The sequence below is a fragment of the Hippocampus zosterae genome, chromosome 18 (genome assembly GCF_025434085.1).
Source record: "Hippocampus zosterae strain Florida chromosome 18, ASM2543408v3, whole genome shotgun sequence".
Lineage (NCBI taxonomy): Eukaryota > Metazoa > Chordata > Actinopteri > Syngnathiformes > Syngnathidae > Hippocampus > Hippocampus zosterae.
The window spans coordinates 4,418,882-4,435,635 of NC_067468.1; the positions used below are offsets into that span (position 1 = coordinate 4,418,882).

At 43.7% G+C, this 16,754-nt stretch overlaps 1 protein-coding gene across 1 annotated transcript; it reads right to left on the bottom strand.

Moving 5' to 3' along the window:
- Positions 1-290: 290 nt before the first annotated feature.
- sptlc1 (serine palmitoyltransferase, long chain base subunit 1) lies at positions 291-16,490 on the bottom strand. Its single transcript, XM_052050123.1, has 15 exons — positions 16,337-16,490; positions 14,124-14,231; positions 13,935-14,029; positions 13,385-13,478; positions 13,179-13,251; positions 12,049-12,181; positions 11,077-11,206; positions 9,742-9,831; positions 5,078-5,185; positions 4,791-4,886; positions 3,419-3,515; positions 1,986-2,040; positions 1,282-1,399; positions 757-830; positions 291-604 (listed from the first exon to the last, which is right to left on the bottom strand). The coding sequence occupies exons 1-15, from the start codon at positions 16,388-16,390 to the stop codon at positions 511-513; spliced, it is 1,419 nt and encodes a 472-aa protein (XP_051906083.1). The 5' UTR covers positions 16,391-16,490; the 3' UTR covers positions 291-510.
- Between the last annotated feature and the right edge of the window lie 264 nt (positions 16,491-16,754).

Sequence of the window (16,754 nt, forward strand, 5' to 3'; positions counted from 1 at the left end):
TGAAATATTGGACATTGAATCCAAAAAGCAAAACATAATAAGAAGTACACTAGAGAACTAAAAAGGGAACGTTTATGTAATTGCTGTTTTGTACTTGTCACATAAAAAAATGAGGGCTCTGCTCCCAAGTGTTTGTGGATTTAACACAAGGACTAAGGATAATTTCGGACTCTCCCTAAATATGTGGTGTAATATTGTACAGTTAAAACTCAACGAACAAAAATCCAAATAAAGGCAAATGTACATTTTGTTTGGCAAATTGCAAAATTTGTCAATCAACAGAGAACAGCTTCACGAGTGATTTTCCTTTATTGGTCTCAGCTCTCAGTCGACATTCATGGAAAGGAGATGCAAAACTCTGAGAGGGGAGGAGAAAAATTAAAAAGAGATAGGATTTAAGTGTGCACTCAGTGTGGGTGAGTAACTCCATGTCATCCACACTATTCAGTCCAAAGAATGGATAATAAGAGGTCCAGTGACATCAGTAGGTAAAAAAATAAAAATACACATTTATTTAAGTAATGTTAAAGCGGCTTCCTGGATACACGCCTTGGCCTTCAGGATGTCCTCCTCCGTCTGTTCGATGGTCACCACCACTCTGATGCTGAGGACATGAGGAATAACAGAGATTTGTGGTTTAACCCTTTCGTGCACCCTGTAACCTGATAAGCGGTCCACTGTAGTTACCGCTGTCCCTGAAAGAGTTAAACTCTGCCACCACATCGACTGGAATTGTGGTATCAAGAGTGATCTTACCTGGGCGGAGGGGGATATCGCTCCTCTTTTTCGAGGTATCGGGCAAGGGTCAGTGCCACTTGCCTCTCCATACACTAACAACCAAAATATGGAAATTTGGATGAGTTACACAAAACAAATGTCTGTCTCAACTTGCACAACTTGAAGACCAACATTTTCGGTCCGACTAAAATATTTGGTATAAATATGACTCAAATTAAATGGAACTGGACATGGAATTGTCATGATTATCAACAGGGTATGGCGCAAAAAACACACGAGCCTCCCCAGCATCGAGGATGACCTTAGAATCAGAATCAGAATCAGAATCAGAATCATCTTTATTGGCCAAGTATGTAGAACACACAAGGAATTTGTCTCCGGAATAAGTGGAATAGTGACATCATCTTGACCGTACAACTGTGTTTACGCACGCTTTACTTAAAAAGAAAGAGCTCTAGGATAGAAGGGATGAAAAGAGTAAATGGTCTTTCAGTATCATCGAGGAGATACTTTTTGTTCATAAGAAAACAAAAAGGAACTCACATAATCTACAATTGAGCGCAGCATCTGCATGTCAGACTCTCGGGAGCCCGAACTTTTCTCCAGCTGCAGGTGAAGAGCGGGGGCAAACTGCATTCCGACCAACTTTAACCCTGGAATTCTGCAATACAATAGATAAATGCTAGATTGTGTCTGAGATATTTTGATTTTATTTCCCGCTGTTCTTTCCGTTTGCATCCACGGCCGATAAATTCAAGGTTGTGCTTCGTCTGGTCCATGTTTAGGCCTTATTTTGGGTGGGCGGTAAAGAAAAAAATGATGGTGTCACAGCAACATCAAGTTGCTTGGAGCAAGACGGTTTTGTCGACATTGCCTTTAGAATGCGTATGTATACCGGTAATTTTCTTTCTAACCTGCTGAAACAACTCTCTTCTTTGCTTCGTCTGGTCCATGTTTAGCGTGTTCACATTGGATGTCACCAAACAACACTGTGACTCCTTGTCAACCATTAAATGGGTTGACTGAGTGCTTCTAAGTTTGAGAAAATCAGGACCCAAAGGTTGTGAGAGAATTCAGGGAAAACTGAATCAGTAGGCAGAAAATATGTAGTCAGTGTAAGCAATTTTGGAAAAACGTCCATCAGTCAGACTTCTATTGTTCCAGTGTAGTTTCATAGAAGAGAGTGGACTGAATCGGTGTGATGAATTGAAATTGAAGAAAAGATATAATAATGGTAGAATACTTACCCTTTTAATTCTTTGTAAACATATGCGCATTTCTTCCTCAGAATGGTGAATATGTCTGCAAATCAGAGCACAACCGCTCAGTCTTTTTAAAATTGTCACATTTTCGATGTATCAAGATGACCTAATGGGACTTGCAAAAACTCGCTAAAAGGTATTGTAACAGTGAACCGGTATCGCGGTACCTTGACTTGAAAGCCAATGTTTCACTTGCTTCTGGTACACTGCCAAAATGCGGACATCCCATGAACGTAAAAACATTTAACTGACAAAAATAGTAATTTGTCTTTTTGTGTCACAGGACAGCAACGATATGTTAATTTATTAGCTGCAGTCTGCTAGCATGAGGTGTTAACCAGCTTATTAGGCATTGGAATGATCGACTTGTTTGTACTACTCACAAAAAGTAAGTAAGGTTAGAGTGGTGAAATATTTATTTGATTCTCAGTCAGTCAACTCAAGTTTATTTATAGAGCATTTTAAAACAACCACTGCTGCACCCTGAAAGTACAAGGAGCCAGTGAAGGGAGGCCAGAATTGGAGTTACTCATGTGCTCGGACGAGCACCAGTTACGAGGTGAGCAGCAGCATTTTGGACCAACTGGAGACAGCTGAGGGAGGACTGGCTGACTGCAAAATAAACTACATTTCCACAATCCAGCCGAAATGTTACAAGGGCAAGTCATCTTTTAAAATGACTCTTACATTATTCTAACTAACACTGTAGTTGTATTTCACCGGGTGGACCTCATTATGGTGCTATCGGGGTAGTCAAAGGGTGTCGGTGGAATATGCTTCCGTTTCAATGAAAAATGGCGCACTGATTTCACTGAGCTCAACAGAAACCGCAACCCAGATTTGGAGTGAACGTCACTTGTGTTTTTCCATGCTTTTCACTCATCACTCACGGGCATTTAGGCCCCTTTTAAGTGAATATGGTTGGCACTGCATTTGATTTTAACCGTGGCGTTTATAGCCAGACATACGACGAGAACACAGCTTGGGGGGTCTTTGGGCAGCGTGACTCTTCCAACTGCATCTCTTCCAACATTTTTTTTTTCTTCCTTTCCTTACGTTTTGATGACTGCATTTCCCTTTGATTGAAAATGACACCCAAAAGTTGCGCACAGTGGCATTTTGACTACTTTTTACGACGAGAGTAGCAGTTTATTTTGCCATGCTGGGCAGAGAACAGCAATATGGGCAGACACCATTCTAGGCCACTACCCAGAATGCATTGCAACAATGGTGGTGTACATGCAAATAAACTCACCTACTACTGCTGCAGCGCATGCCTGATTTGCATACACTACATAAATGTTCCTCTACTGCAGTGTGGATCCAAAATAAGAATGGGCCAGAGGAACTTTTTTGCCTCAGGAACTCGTGTAATTTTGGCACAAGAGTGCCTGCTGTGAACAGAAAGAAAAGTGTACCTGGATTCTCTTGCATGATGCTGAGGGCCTCTATGGCTGCAGCAGCTAGCATGGGAGGCAGGGACGCAGAGAAACAGTAGCCTTGGCCTGACAGGCGCTGCAAAATAACGAGACACGCATTCTTATCACCGAATCCCCTCATGTCACTGGAGACCATGAATAACAACAATGCGTCGTAGAGGAGGGATGCACCACAATGAAAATTTGTTTGAAAGTGAAAGCCAAAAATAAGTTCACAGATGTCGAGAACTGAAAAAATTATCATACGTTTAAAAGCTAAGAAAACAATACATATAGTACATAAATTGGCGGATTCTGTCATGAAGGGGGATCTTTTTTCCACCCCCATCCTGTTCTTCTAAATCTAATCTTATCCAGAGCTTCGTCTCTGTCGCGCCAGATAGAGCAGAGTTTCGAACGCAACATGATTTGCTTTAAAGGTTTTTGCTTGCGTCATCACAACATCCCGTTTCAGACGCATTGAACAAATCCCTGACACTGCAGTACTCCTATTATTTGAGTGTCGCCAGGTAAAGTAGGCAGATTAAGTTGATTAATTAAACAAGAAATATCTAATCGATATATAAGAAATTCATGAATAAATAACTACAGAGGCTTGTGCCACATCCTAAAATGACGGCTGTAACTAACTTGCAGTTTCTTGGCGTCCTTAATTAACGAGGGAATATGATTTTGGGATAGTGTTGTGTTGCTGTTGGTAAGAATGTAACCGCGATCAAAACTGTGACAGGGCAAGCCGCAATGTCAAAAGAATGAGTCAGGCTTGTCGTCACGCCACCGCCCGGGCCAATTTACAAACAAAAGCTGACTCAGGCTATTGCACTACCATATTTATTATTAGCTCAGCTTTTATTTCACCTTTGCATTGGCGGTATATTATGTTATGAGTATGTTTGCAGCTTCCTTGACATCTAAATGACATTGAAAAGATGATGCACACACCGTGTAAGTTGTTACAAGAGGCAGAAAAAAATGCTCAATTATTTTTTTTATTTGAGGTATCCCAATTACCGAAAGAGCCATGAGTATCACAAAGACGAAAGAGAAATAGAACAAGAGATGGTACCGTGGGATTATGGCAAGTCCAGGTACGCTAGAGGCTAAAAGTGAGGTGTTGGTACTGCGTACTGTTGCCTTCTGGCCCACTTCAAGCATTGCTCTTAAGAACTGGCATTAACGTACTTTCCATGGAAATTGTAGATGTTTCATTTCGAGAGCTAAAATTCCACTCTTTCATTCAGTGCCATGAGTTTAACAAAAAATGTCAATTATTTATTCAATGGGCATCAGTGGGCAGGGTGGGGGTGGGGGTTAACACATTTCACAGAAATACCCATTTGAAGGCATTTACCTGGTGGTCTATAACAAAAGAGCGTCCACAGCAAAAGCCTCCAATGGAGGCCACAGAATTCTCCATGTTAGCACTGATCAAGTCAATGTCTTCTATCTGCAAAAACATGAGACACAAGTATGTTGTCAGTCCCCACAGGAAAAATCAAACACGGCCTAAAAGAAAATGGGAGCGTTTCAAAGAATAGTTCAGGACTGTAGTCCAATACTAGAACAGAGTCCTTCCTCAGACCTGTGACAAACCGTCTGAACATTAGTTGGATGAAACTTCAAATTGAAAGTACCTACTTTGACTCCAAAGTGCTCCGTGACGCCTCGGCCATGCTCTCCCAACACACCGAAAGACATGCTCTCCTCCAGGAAAATCCGCACCTTATACTTGTATTTTAGTTTCACCTGAATGACAATATTGTAAAAAAAAAAAAAAAAAAAATCAAAATTAGTCCAGAATGAATTATGTAAAAATTACTACCGTACATTATGTGTTAACAGTAACTGCAATATGACACTTTCTAAGCGACACACAAATCTTAGAATGTTATCGTAGGCGTAGTCGCGCAGACAAATGCATTTTTGTCCAAGGTTATTTTCATAAAAAACAGGAACACCGGGAGCCAATTATTGTCTGTGAATCTGTCTCCAAAAAAGCAGTTTAAATATTCACGCACCCACACACATGCAGAAAAACGGATTGACATGAGCGAGTTTGCAGGATGAGGCCTCCCAAAGCATCGAGATTCAGGGGGCAGACGCTGGGCCCAATCTCAAGGAAATCTAAGTGAAAACAGGAGGGCACAGCGAGCACTATCCGGCCGCCCCATGGGAAGCGGCAAGCTCCGGGCAGGGAGCAACGTATCGTCGTCCCAAGTCTTTACAGGCTGACCCATTGCCGTTTGTGGTGCACTACAGCGGGGGGAAGTGCATCCTGCTGTTGACCGCCGTGCCCCGGGGCGGAGTCACCGTGGAGGTTGATCCCGCAGCACCCGGGCGGCCTATGCACTCGCCTTGCGTGGATTGAGCAGGTCCCACCCGTTTACCTCTCAAAAATTTCACACCACGGATGTATAAATCCATATATAAGTCCATGTTTCACGCTCTGTTGAAAGTCTTGCAAGAACGTTTCATGTGATCTCGCAAGACGGGAGAGAACAAGACTTTCACCTCAGAAACCAAACAGTCTTCATTGGAAACCTCGACAAGTATCAATTGAATGTTATCAAAAAGGTAGAAATATCACTTTTATTTTGTGAAAACCCCTCCGTGAGTCGTCACCTTACCGTGGTGGAGGGGTTTGTGTGTCCCAATGATCCTAGAAGCTAAGTTGTCTGGGGCTTTATGCCCCTGGCAGGGTCACCCATGGCAAACAGGTTCTAGGTGAGGGGCCAGACAAAGCACGGCTCAAAGACCCCAATGATGATTGCAATAAATGGATCTAGGTTTCCCTTGCCCGGACGCGGGTCATCGGGGCCCCCCTCTGGAGCCAGGCCTGGAGGTGGGGCTCGTTGGCAAGCGCCTGTTGGCCGGGCACAGCCCGAAGAGGCAACGTGGGTCCCCCTTCCCATGGGCTCACCACCCATGAGAGGGGCCAAAGGGGTCGGGTGCAATGTGAGCTGGACGGCAGCCAAAGGCGGGGACCCTGGCGGTCCGATCCTCGGCTGCAGAAGCTAGCTCTTGGGACATGGAATGTCACCTCTCTGGCAGGGAAGGAGCCCGAGTTGGTGTGTGAGGCAGAGAATTTCCGACTGGATATAGTCAGACTTGCCTCCACACACAGCCTGGGTTCTGGCACCAGTTCTCTCGAGAGGGGTTGGACTCTCTTCCACTCTGGAGTTGTTCACGGTGAGAGGCGCAGAGCAGGTGTGGGCATATTCATTGCCCCCCGGCTCAGTGCCTGTACATTGGGGTTCACACCGGTAGACGAGAGGGTTGCCTCCCTCCGCCTTCGGGTGGGTGGACGGGTCCTGACTGTTGTTTGTGCATATGCACCAAACAGCAGCTCAGCATACCCACCCTTTTTGGAGTCCTTGCAGGGTGTGCTGGAGAGTACTCCTGCTGGGGACTCCCTTGTTCTGCTGGGGGACTTCAATGCTCACATGGGCAATGACAGTGAGACCTGGCGGGGCGTGATTGGGAGGAACGGCCCCCCGATCAGAACCTGAGTGGTGTTTTGTTATTGGACTTCTGTGCTCGTCACGGATTGTCCATAACGTACACCGTGTTCAAACATAAGGGTGTCCATATGTGCACTTGGCACCAGGACACCCTAGGCCGCAGTTCGATGATCGACTTTGTAGTTGTATCATCGGATTTGCGCCCGCATGTTCTGGACACTCGGGTGAAGAGAGGGGCGGAGCTGTCAACTGATCACCACCTGGTGGTGAGTAGGCTCCGATGGTGGGGGAAGATGCCGGTCCGTCCTGGCAGACCCAAACGTATAGTGAGGGTTTGTTGGGAGCGTCTGGCGGAATCCCCTGTCAGAAGGAGTTTCAACTCCCACCTCCGACAGAGCTTTTCCCATGTTCCGGGGGAGGCAGAGGACATTGAGCCCGAGTGGACCATGTTCCGTGCCTCTATTGTTGAGGCGGCCAATCTGAGTTGTGGCCGTAAGGTGGTTGGTGCCTGTCGTGGCGGCAACCCCCGTACTCGCTGGTGGACACCAGCAGTAAGGGATGCCGTCAAGCTGAAGAAGGAGTCCTATCGAGCCTTTATGGCCTGTGGGACCCCAGAGGCAGCTGACGGGTATCGACTGGCCAAGCGGACCGCGGCTTCGGTGGTCGCCGAGGCAAAAACCCGAGCGTGGGAAGAGTTCGGTGAGGCCATGGAAGCCGACTTCCGGACGGCTTCGAGGAAATTCTGGTCCACCATCCGACGTCTCAGGAGGGGGAAGCAGTGCACCACTAACACTGTGTGCAGTGGGGATGGGGCGCTGCCGACTTCGACTCGGGACGTTGTGAACCGGTGGGCAGAGTACTTCGAAGACCTCCTTAACTCCACCAACACGCCTTCCTTGGAGGAAGCAGAGCCTGGGGACTCTGAGGTGGGCTCTCCTATCTCTGTGGTTGAAGTCACCGATGTGGTTAAAAAGTTCCTCGGTGGCAAGGCCCCAGGGGTGGATGAGATCCGCCCGGAGTTCCTCAAGGCTCTGGATGTTGTGGGGCTGTCCTGGTTGACACGCCTCTGCAACATTGCGTGGTCAACAGGGAGAGTGCCTCTGGATTGGCAGACCGGGGTGGTAGTCCCTCTTTTTAAAAAGGGGGACCGGAGGGTGTGTTCCAACTACAGAGGGATCACACTCCTCAGCCTCCCTGGTAAGGTCTATTCAGGGGTGCTGGAGAGGAGGGTCCGTCAGGAAGTCGAGTCTCAGATTGAGGAGGAGCAGTGTGGTTTTCGTCCCGGCCGTGGAACAGTGGACCAGCTCTACACCCTCTTCAACTCTCACTGGAGCGTTTCGCAGCCGAGTGTGAAGCGGTTTGGATGAAAATCAGCACCTCCAAATCTGAAACCATGGTCCTCAGTCGGAAAAGGGTGGAGTGCCCCCTCCGGGTCGGGGAGGAGATCTTACCCCAAGTGGAGGAGTTCAAGTATCTTGGGGTCTTGTTCACCAGTGGGGGTAGGAGGGAGCGGGAGATCGACAGGCGTCTGCTGTGATGCGGACGTTGTATCGGTCTGTCGTGGTGAAGAAGGAGCTGAGCCAAAGGGCGAAGCTCTCAATTTACCGGTCGATCTACGTCCCAACCCTCACCTATGGTCACGAGCTATGGGTCGTGACCGAAAGAACGAGATCCCGGATACAAGCGGCTGAAATGAGTTTTCTCCGCAGGGTGTCCGGGCTCTCCCTTAGAGATAAGGTGAGAAGCCCAGTCATCCGGGAGGGGCTCAGAGTCGAGCTGCTTCTCCTCCACATCGAGAGGAGCCAGATGAGGTGGCTTGGGCATCTGATTCGGATGCCTCCTGAGCGCCTCCCCGGTGAGGTGTTCCGGTCATGTCCTACCGGGAGGAGACCCCGAGGAAGACCCAGGACACGCTGGAGAGACTATGTCACCCAGCTTGCCTGGGAACGACTCGGGATCCCCCGGGGAGAGCTGGAAGAAGTAGCTAGGGAGAGGGAAGTCTGGGCTTCCCTCCTAAAGCTGTTGCCCCCGCGACCCGGCCCCGGATAAGCGGTAGATGATGGATGGATGGATGGATGGAAGGATTTTGTGAAAAACCTGTCATGGAAACCCAGCTACTGACTTTGCAATCACCTGCTGATGAAGCAGCATCAGGAGCAACTGGGGGTTCAGTGTCTTGTTCGTGGACACTTCGACATGGTCACAAGGGCCGGATCAAAACTACAACCTCTCCGATTTGGGAGAAGACCACTCTAGCACTGAGCCATTCTACCCTACCAGAGGCAATTAAGATATCAGGTATACAACAAGTATGTTAGGGTTCCTTATTTTCACAGGACCAACTAAATGGAAAAGAAAACGATTTTAAAGAGGTTTCTGTAAGCTTAAACTTGTTTCGAAAGTACTGTATTTCCATGCAATGTCATAAAACAATCAATGTCATCATTTTAACAGCAATAACTCATTTCCCAAAAGAATATCATTAAACATTTGTATTTACCGTACTTTTAACGAGAACATGGAAGGACATTGGCACTTTACACACGAAAGGATTCCATACCAAAAAGATTCAAATATTTATTCCTGCGTTCACTCTACATTGTTTGCTGACAAGGACAGCATTATCTGGTCGAGGCTGCTGTCAAGGACAACTGTCTCTTGTTTGAGTCAGTGAAGGCAATGGAAAGAAGCGTAATTGAGCAGTTTCTGAGATACTTTGGCGTCAATTGCAAAAAAGTAGACAATGATTTATAAAATACAAATATACAGTAGGCGCATGACTTCATCACGTCATTTAGTATGAGAGAGTGCAGCATAGCCGCCGTGCGATGTTCCAATTACCAGTTCAGGAAGAGGACAGATGTCAGCGGTGTTGATGTACAGTCCCTCCACAACAATGAACTTGCGAGTTACTCGAGCCTTACGAGGGTTCTGCAACAAAAACAGCCAATCATGTTCATCAAATCTACAAGTACAAGTATGCGCTAACAATGCCAAAGTGATGAGACATCAGGGTGTTTCTACCCAAAACCCATGGCTAAAATACAATTTGGAGTCCACCAATCTACAATAGAAAGAAGTATTCACTGGAAAAAGCAACCAGATGGTGCAATGCTCAGAATAAGAAAACCAAAGTACTAGCAACAGTATCTCAGACTCTGTAGGCTTCGTTTAACATGGGTCTTCGAACAAGTCAATCATCCAAAACACACAGCTAAAAATGCCCAAGAACGGCATGGAGAAAAATCTTGGACTATTCTGAAGTGGCATTCTATAAGGCAGGGGTGTCCAAACTTTTTGCCAAGGGGGCCAGATTTTATGTGGTAAAATGTCAGGGGGCCGACCTTGGCTGACATTCTTAACATTGAACAACAATATTGTTCAACAAATTTTAGTAAGCCAGTCTGTTTCATATTTCCATTTTTATTTTAATTTCAACAATCTTAAGAATTTCTTTTGGTTCATTTGAAACAGGAATTTGAAATATGACATATCAGTCAATATAAACACGGAGTGATGTCTTGTTAACTCGTGAGTGATTCTCTCTAGTGTCTAAATTCTATTACTCATTTAGTGAATGCTATTACTCATTTAGCCACTAGAGGGAAGCAGTACTCTATGAAACATCACTCACCAGTCTACGAGACCTCAGTCAATGCAACACGTGTTCCATGGCGCCCAACCTGCGGGCCAGACGGCACTGATTTTATGACGGGGGCCGAGGGCCGGATGAAATTCGACCGCGGGCCGGATTTGGCCCGCGGGCCGGACTTTGGACATGCCTGCTATAAGGTCTGATCTAAATTCTCTGGAACTGAAGAAGGGCGCCATCTGGAAAGAAGCACCCTTCAAACTTGAGACAACTAGAGACGTTTGCTCACAAGGAGTGGGCCAAATGAATGACTAGCCTTAACAGAGTTCTGACCTCAACTGGATAGAACATCTTTGGGAGGAATTCAAGCAGGGATTGAGAGCCAGGCCTTCTCATCTATCATCAATGTGTGATCTCACATTAACACATCCCTGAAGTTGTGGAAAGCCTTCCCAAAACAGCTGAAGTTGTTATCGCTGCTAAGGGTGAATTGGCATCCTTTTCAACTAAGAATTATTTTTTATTTTACCTCAAACTCACCAAGAACGTCATATACAAATATTCCCGTAGCCTCGATCACCAACCTGCTGGTCTTCCAACTCTTGCTCCTGGAGAAGCCTCTCCAAGTCATGCATGTCATTGTGCTTGAAGTATTTTATGAAGCTGCGGGAAGCTTGGAGGCCTTTTTGGATGGAGAAGCAGGCTGCCTCATCCCTGAATACAAAATACAATGAAATTAAAGCAAGGCTTTATGTCTTAGTTTTAGGGCTTTGTCCCTCTGTGAAACAAATTCAAGCAACGCAAAAGTGCAAACAGGAGTTACAATGTAAAAAAGCAGACATTATATTGCCGACATCGCCAAAAACACTGTAGGATATTTTTTTTACACAAATAGATCATTAAGAGTTACCCTTAATATATTTCATATTGAGTGTGATGCGCTGTAAATGGTGCCCAACCCGCAGGGGCTTATATGACACAAAAATAGACAATAGGCAATCACAAATGTCAAACCAAAAGGGTCTCCCCAAGTCACACCCAAGAACATAAGAGCAACTGAGCCAAATAAAATGGCTTATACTTACACAGATAATTGAGTCTTTCTTTCCCTGGCATGCAAACAAATAAACAGGAACATCAAAGACTTTACAAAATGATTGCCGCCTAAAGTCATGATACAGAGGAGAATTTTTTTTTTCTCCTAATGCCGTTCATTTTCAGTACCATTTAAGTGACACAAACATGTTCGCTCCTCCTCTGGGATGAAGTGGAAATTACTAGTTTTCAGAGCCAGAGGCTGAGTACCAGACCTGAACTGAGCACACACTGATCTTTGGACTCAGGTCAGGTTCAATGTGACATATGGTTCAAGACCAAAATGATGAACCAGATTCTTAGCTCAGGTTTACCCCAAACTTCATTGGACCAAGTGTGCTTATGCTTTTCAAAATAAAATTCCTTATTCTCTTCAACGTTGCAACAACAACTCATTTGGCATCATTTACAGTCAGAATTTCAATAGATTTTCCGGTATAGTCTGCAGATATGGTGCTTACACAAAGATGATGTCTCCCCTCTTGGCGTAAGCGGGAATCGCACTAGCGACGGTAGCAAAGCCATATGAGTAGATGATAGCTTCCTCTGTTTTCATGAATTTGGCCAGCCGACTCTCTAGCTCCAGGTGAACATCTGGGAAAATAAAAGTGTTGACGTCATTTTATAAAATTATGCATACGGAATTTTAAAGTTCTAGAGTTTGAGTTTTGATGTTGAATTTTGTCATTTCTCCCATCTCTTCCCAAAACTGACATCAATCTCAAATAGGTTTGATAATTATTTTCCGAGTTAACCGCAAGTGAGGGAAAACTACTGAAGCAGATTGTTCCATATTATTAAGAGTCACGGGTTTCATGTATATCAGAGAAAAAAGAGGAAAAGAAGGCTCTCTCTGCTGTTGAAAAGCATTAAATCAGCATCCAAACTCAGTCCTCAAGGGCCTCAGTTCTGTTTGCGTGTCTACGCGTACACGTGTGTCGCTGAACACAAATGAGCAATTGTTTCAGATTGATATTTGCCTAAAGTTTAGAAAACAAGATGTCATTTTCATTTCACTTTACAATTCTGTGCTACTTTGTGATCGTCTGTTGCATAAAATCTCAAAATACTGTAACTTCTAGTTTGTGATTCAAAGGTCAATTACTTTATCAAGGCACTGTGGATTTGTTTCTTGACAACAAACAACAAAATATCTGTGCAGGTCAATACCGAACTCATAGAATATAATCTTAACAATAAAACTGAATCAGATTATTGTACGTCGTCCTCTAGAGTGGTGTTACGATATTTGAAACATATAGACAGAAAAACCATGCACTAATGATGACGAACTAATTTGACAAACTACCAAAACCATTTCCAGAAGGATATTTGCATCGATATCGAGAAATCGTCCCTGGAAGTTAATAAACCGGAGCGATTTCAGTCTACTGGATAACACTGTTATTGTTTTATTTAGAACAATAAGCTCTGAAAGTTGAAACCGGATTGTTTGAAAACAGTGGCTGGGAGCTCACTTCACCTTCACAAGGACAACCATAGGACACAAATGGGCAACTTACACTTTGCTGGGCTTTAGAACACAATAACAAAAGAATGAGCAAGAAAAAAATATAAATATATCATGTACCAAATGTTCCATAGAAACCTCTAGGACCACATGTTCCGACTCCATATTTCTTCAAGGATGACAGTGCCTTTTGCTGCAATAATAAAATGTAATGTAATTAGACATGATTCACTGAACATTATTTAACCCAACAGAAAACTTGTGCTCCAATCTTGAGTATGACAAGAATGTAGTTTGACAAGGATGAACGTAGTTGAAACACTGACCTTGACTCGTTCATTGTCAAGGAGACCCAGGAAGTTAAATGATGCAAAGTTAATGCACTCTTTCCCATTGATGATGATTTTGTGGCTGGGAGGTCTGTCATTCAAGATGTGGAATAAAATATGACAAGATAATATCAAAAAAGAGATAACTGCTATGTGGTTAAAAACCAAACAAAAAAAACCATGATGAAAACATATTGCAATTGCAGTATAATGTTATCACAGTATTCTCAACAATCGATATCATTCATCCACCAAATCAAAACACAAATGGAATGAAACAGACATACAATTTGAAAATCGACCAAAGTCGGAGGGAGAAACATGGCTCTAAAGTTTGGACTTCAAATGAACCTTGGTTCAGAGCATCAAAGGATTGCCTCTGGCAAATTTATTTATTAGTTATTTATGTGAGGCTGTGATCATTTCACCCAACTAAAAAGGGGAAAACTTTTATCCTGATATGAAATCGCAGCATTGGGTGCAAAGAGCCCAATTACAAAGACTAGAATCGCCTATAGCATCAAGTCTCAGCTGGCTAAATTTTTACCCTGTGACAACATCGTAGGTAATGCAGGGTGAATCTTTGGAAATGGTAGGAGCAAGAGGTTCAGGCTGCCACTCCTCAATGAGATCTTCCTTTTCCTGTTAAGAGCAACAAAGAATGAACCCAAAGTTCAAAGAAGAGTAGTCAAGTGACATGTGATTGCACGCATACACATGTACACGCATGTGTTACCTTTTCAGTCAGTTTATTCGTCTCATGGAGTCTGTACGTTTTAGAGAAGAGAAGCCTGATTATCCATAAAATGAGGATGCCCTCCAAAATGAGGTGATAAGATGGAGCCTGAGGAAGACAGTTCAAGATTATTTTGCAGAACTTGTCGCATGTCGATTTACTGATTTCAGAGTGGCTATTCAATACAATCGGGAGAATGGGTCAGTTACTGCCAATTAGCAATCACAACAGTTTCCTCCAACTGGCTGAAGTGCCACTGAACGAGGCACATCTGTATCAATTGCTCCCTGGTTATAAAGGCAGAATTTAATAGAGCTTAGCAATAGCTTGTTTGATGTATTTTTAAAATATATTTCACATAAAAAACTAAACCTGCAGGTTTATTCAGGCATTCATTCAGATTGGGACCTATTTATTAGATGCTAGCATACTGTATTTGTGCAGTCCTTGAGTATTTTTGACAACACATATGGTACATACAGTATTGGGTGTGGCAAAGTGAAGCGATTTTGTGAATGTCTCAGTTGCACCTTGGAGATATATCATACCACAACTCATTGGATTAATATATTGCTTTTGATTGCGTTGTCATTCTAAACTGATTTTGTGAATATTTTTTGCCAATTTATGGCTAATACAATGGCCACATCCAATATGGCAGATGTGCTGACGTATCACATTGAAGGGCCACCTGGCTCAAGGCAGTGTCTGTAGCAGAAATGAAAATAAAAAAAAGGGGCGGGGAGAATGATATCTCTGTTTGATATAACTGATTGATATCAAAAGGGCTTGTGGCTCCCATGGTTTTTCATGAAACAGGTTAAAATGGCTCTTTAGTTTCCGACGCAAATGTAATGTGTCCCTCTTCACTTGCCATAGTGTGATGTGCCAGCAACAGTTCATTCATTCATTCATCTTCCGAACCGCTTGATCCTCACTAGGGTCGCGGGGGGTGCTGGAGCCTATCCCAGCCAGCAACAGTCTAAACACATAATGAAGGAATCTAAACGTCGCCTGGTGCCAAAAACTCAAAAATAGTCATCAACATATGTTGACTTTTATATCTGAAATCAATTAATTAATATCTGAAAATATTACAACATCACCGCAATATTTCTGATTATATGGACAAAAAGTATTTTTCTTTCCATAGAGGAGTTCACGAAATAAGCTTATGTTGCCTCTTGTGGAAAAGGCTTTGTCCATAAAATAGTTCACCTTGAGGCGATCATTGTGATATTTTCAGAGATGGATGTGGGCATAAGTACAGTTGTCAACAAACACTTGGGTGATGATGTATTGTAGTTTTGTGATATTAAGTGGTGTAAGATTGTTGACGATTATGTTTTGTCCCATGTTCATTCGCAGTGTCTTGTGCTCTTAGCTACAAATATGTATGTCTTGCTCAAAGACACCGACATGACAGCAACAGCCTGACAAAATCACATTATTTCTTTATACTTTCAATGTCTTAGTGGTAAACTTTGACAAAACAAAAATAGCAACTATTATTCATTATAAAATTGGGGGGGGGGGTTCATTTTTAGAGATATGCGCCTCAATTCGGTGGCACAAACGTCTTGGTGGGCAGGCAAAGCCACCTATGGGGACGGGTGTGATACAATCTACCTTTGCACCTCTGTCGGTGCACATACATGGTTTTGGGCCTCGAGATGTAATTTGACTCGGACCAACGATAAGTGAGGAACAACAGTCAAGCGTCTTACAATTTAAAAACAAATGAAAAATAAGCTAAAAACTCGTATAAAATACTCAATTTTAGGATACATAATACGTGTGTGTACCCTTCGTTTCTCCAGTATATTGTTAAAATAAATGAATTATATCCACACAAAGTGTAAAGCGGAACAATTTCCGCATCGTGTTAAATTACGTTTTGACCGACAATGATTTCACGCATTTAACTACATTCACACTGTTTCCAGCCACGTCCTTAGAAACATTTTTAAGCATTCGGCAATCTCCTTAGATTCACGTTCGGCGTTGACAGGTTCGTACACGACATAAAATCGCAAGAACCAACACGCGATTGGTTGAGACTGAGAGCACATCAAGACTTCAGGTACCTGGACTCCGGAAGTTAGCAACTATCATACGGTGCAACATTTTCTAAAAGTTGACATCATTAGGCTGGAAAGCAGACGAATTACATACACTCCGTTCGGCAAAATGTGTGGCAGAGACAACAATACCTCGTACAACGCCTGTACCATTTCCACCAACACCCACTGCTGTCCAGGCGCCATGTTTACCTCCCTCCCCTTCCTGCAACGTAATCCGTCAGCGAGCGAGACAGACAGAGAGAGAGAGAGAGAGAGAGAGAGAGAGAGAGAGAGAGAGAGAGAGAGAGAGAGAGAGAGGGGAGAGAGAGAGAGAGAGAGAGAGAGCGAGAGAGAGCGAGAGAGAGAGAGAGTTTGGGGATCGTTGAAATAACTAAATGTTGAAATTATTAAATAATGAAATATCAATTTACTAATTAAATATTGAACTAATTAAACAATTCGTGGTATTTATTGAATTAAACGTTCATTCTTTTTTGCCACTCCCCATATTCAGCTACACACCTTTTCTGGAACGCAAAAATATCTCTCATAATGACTCACACAATAT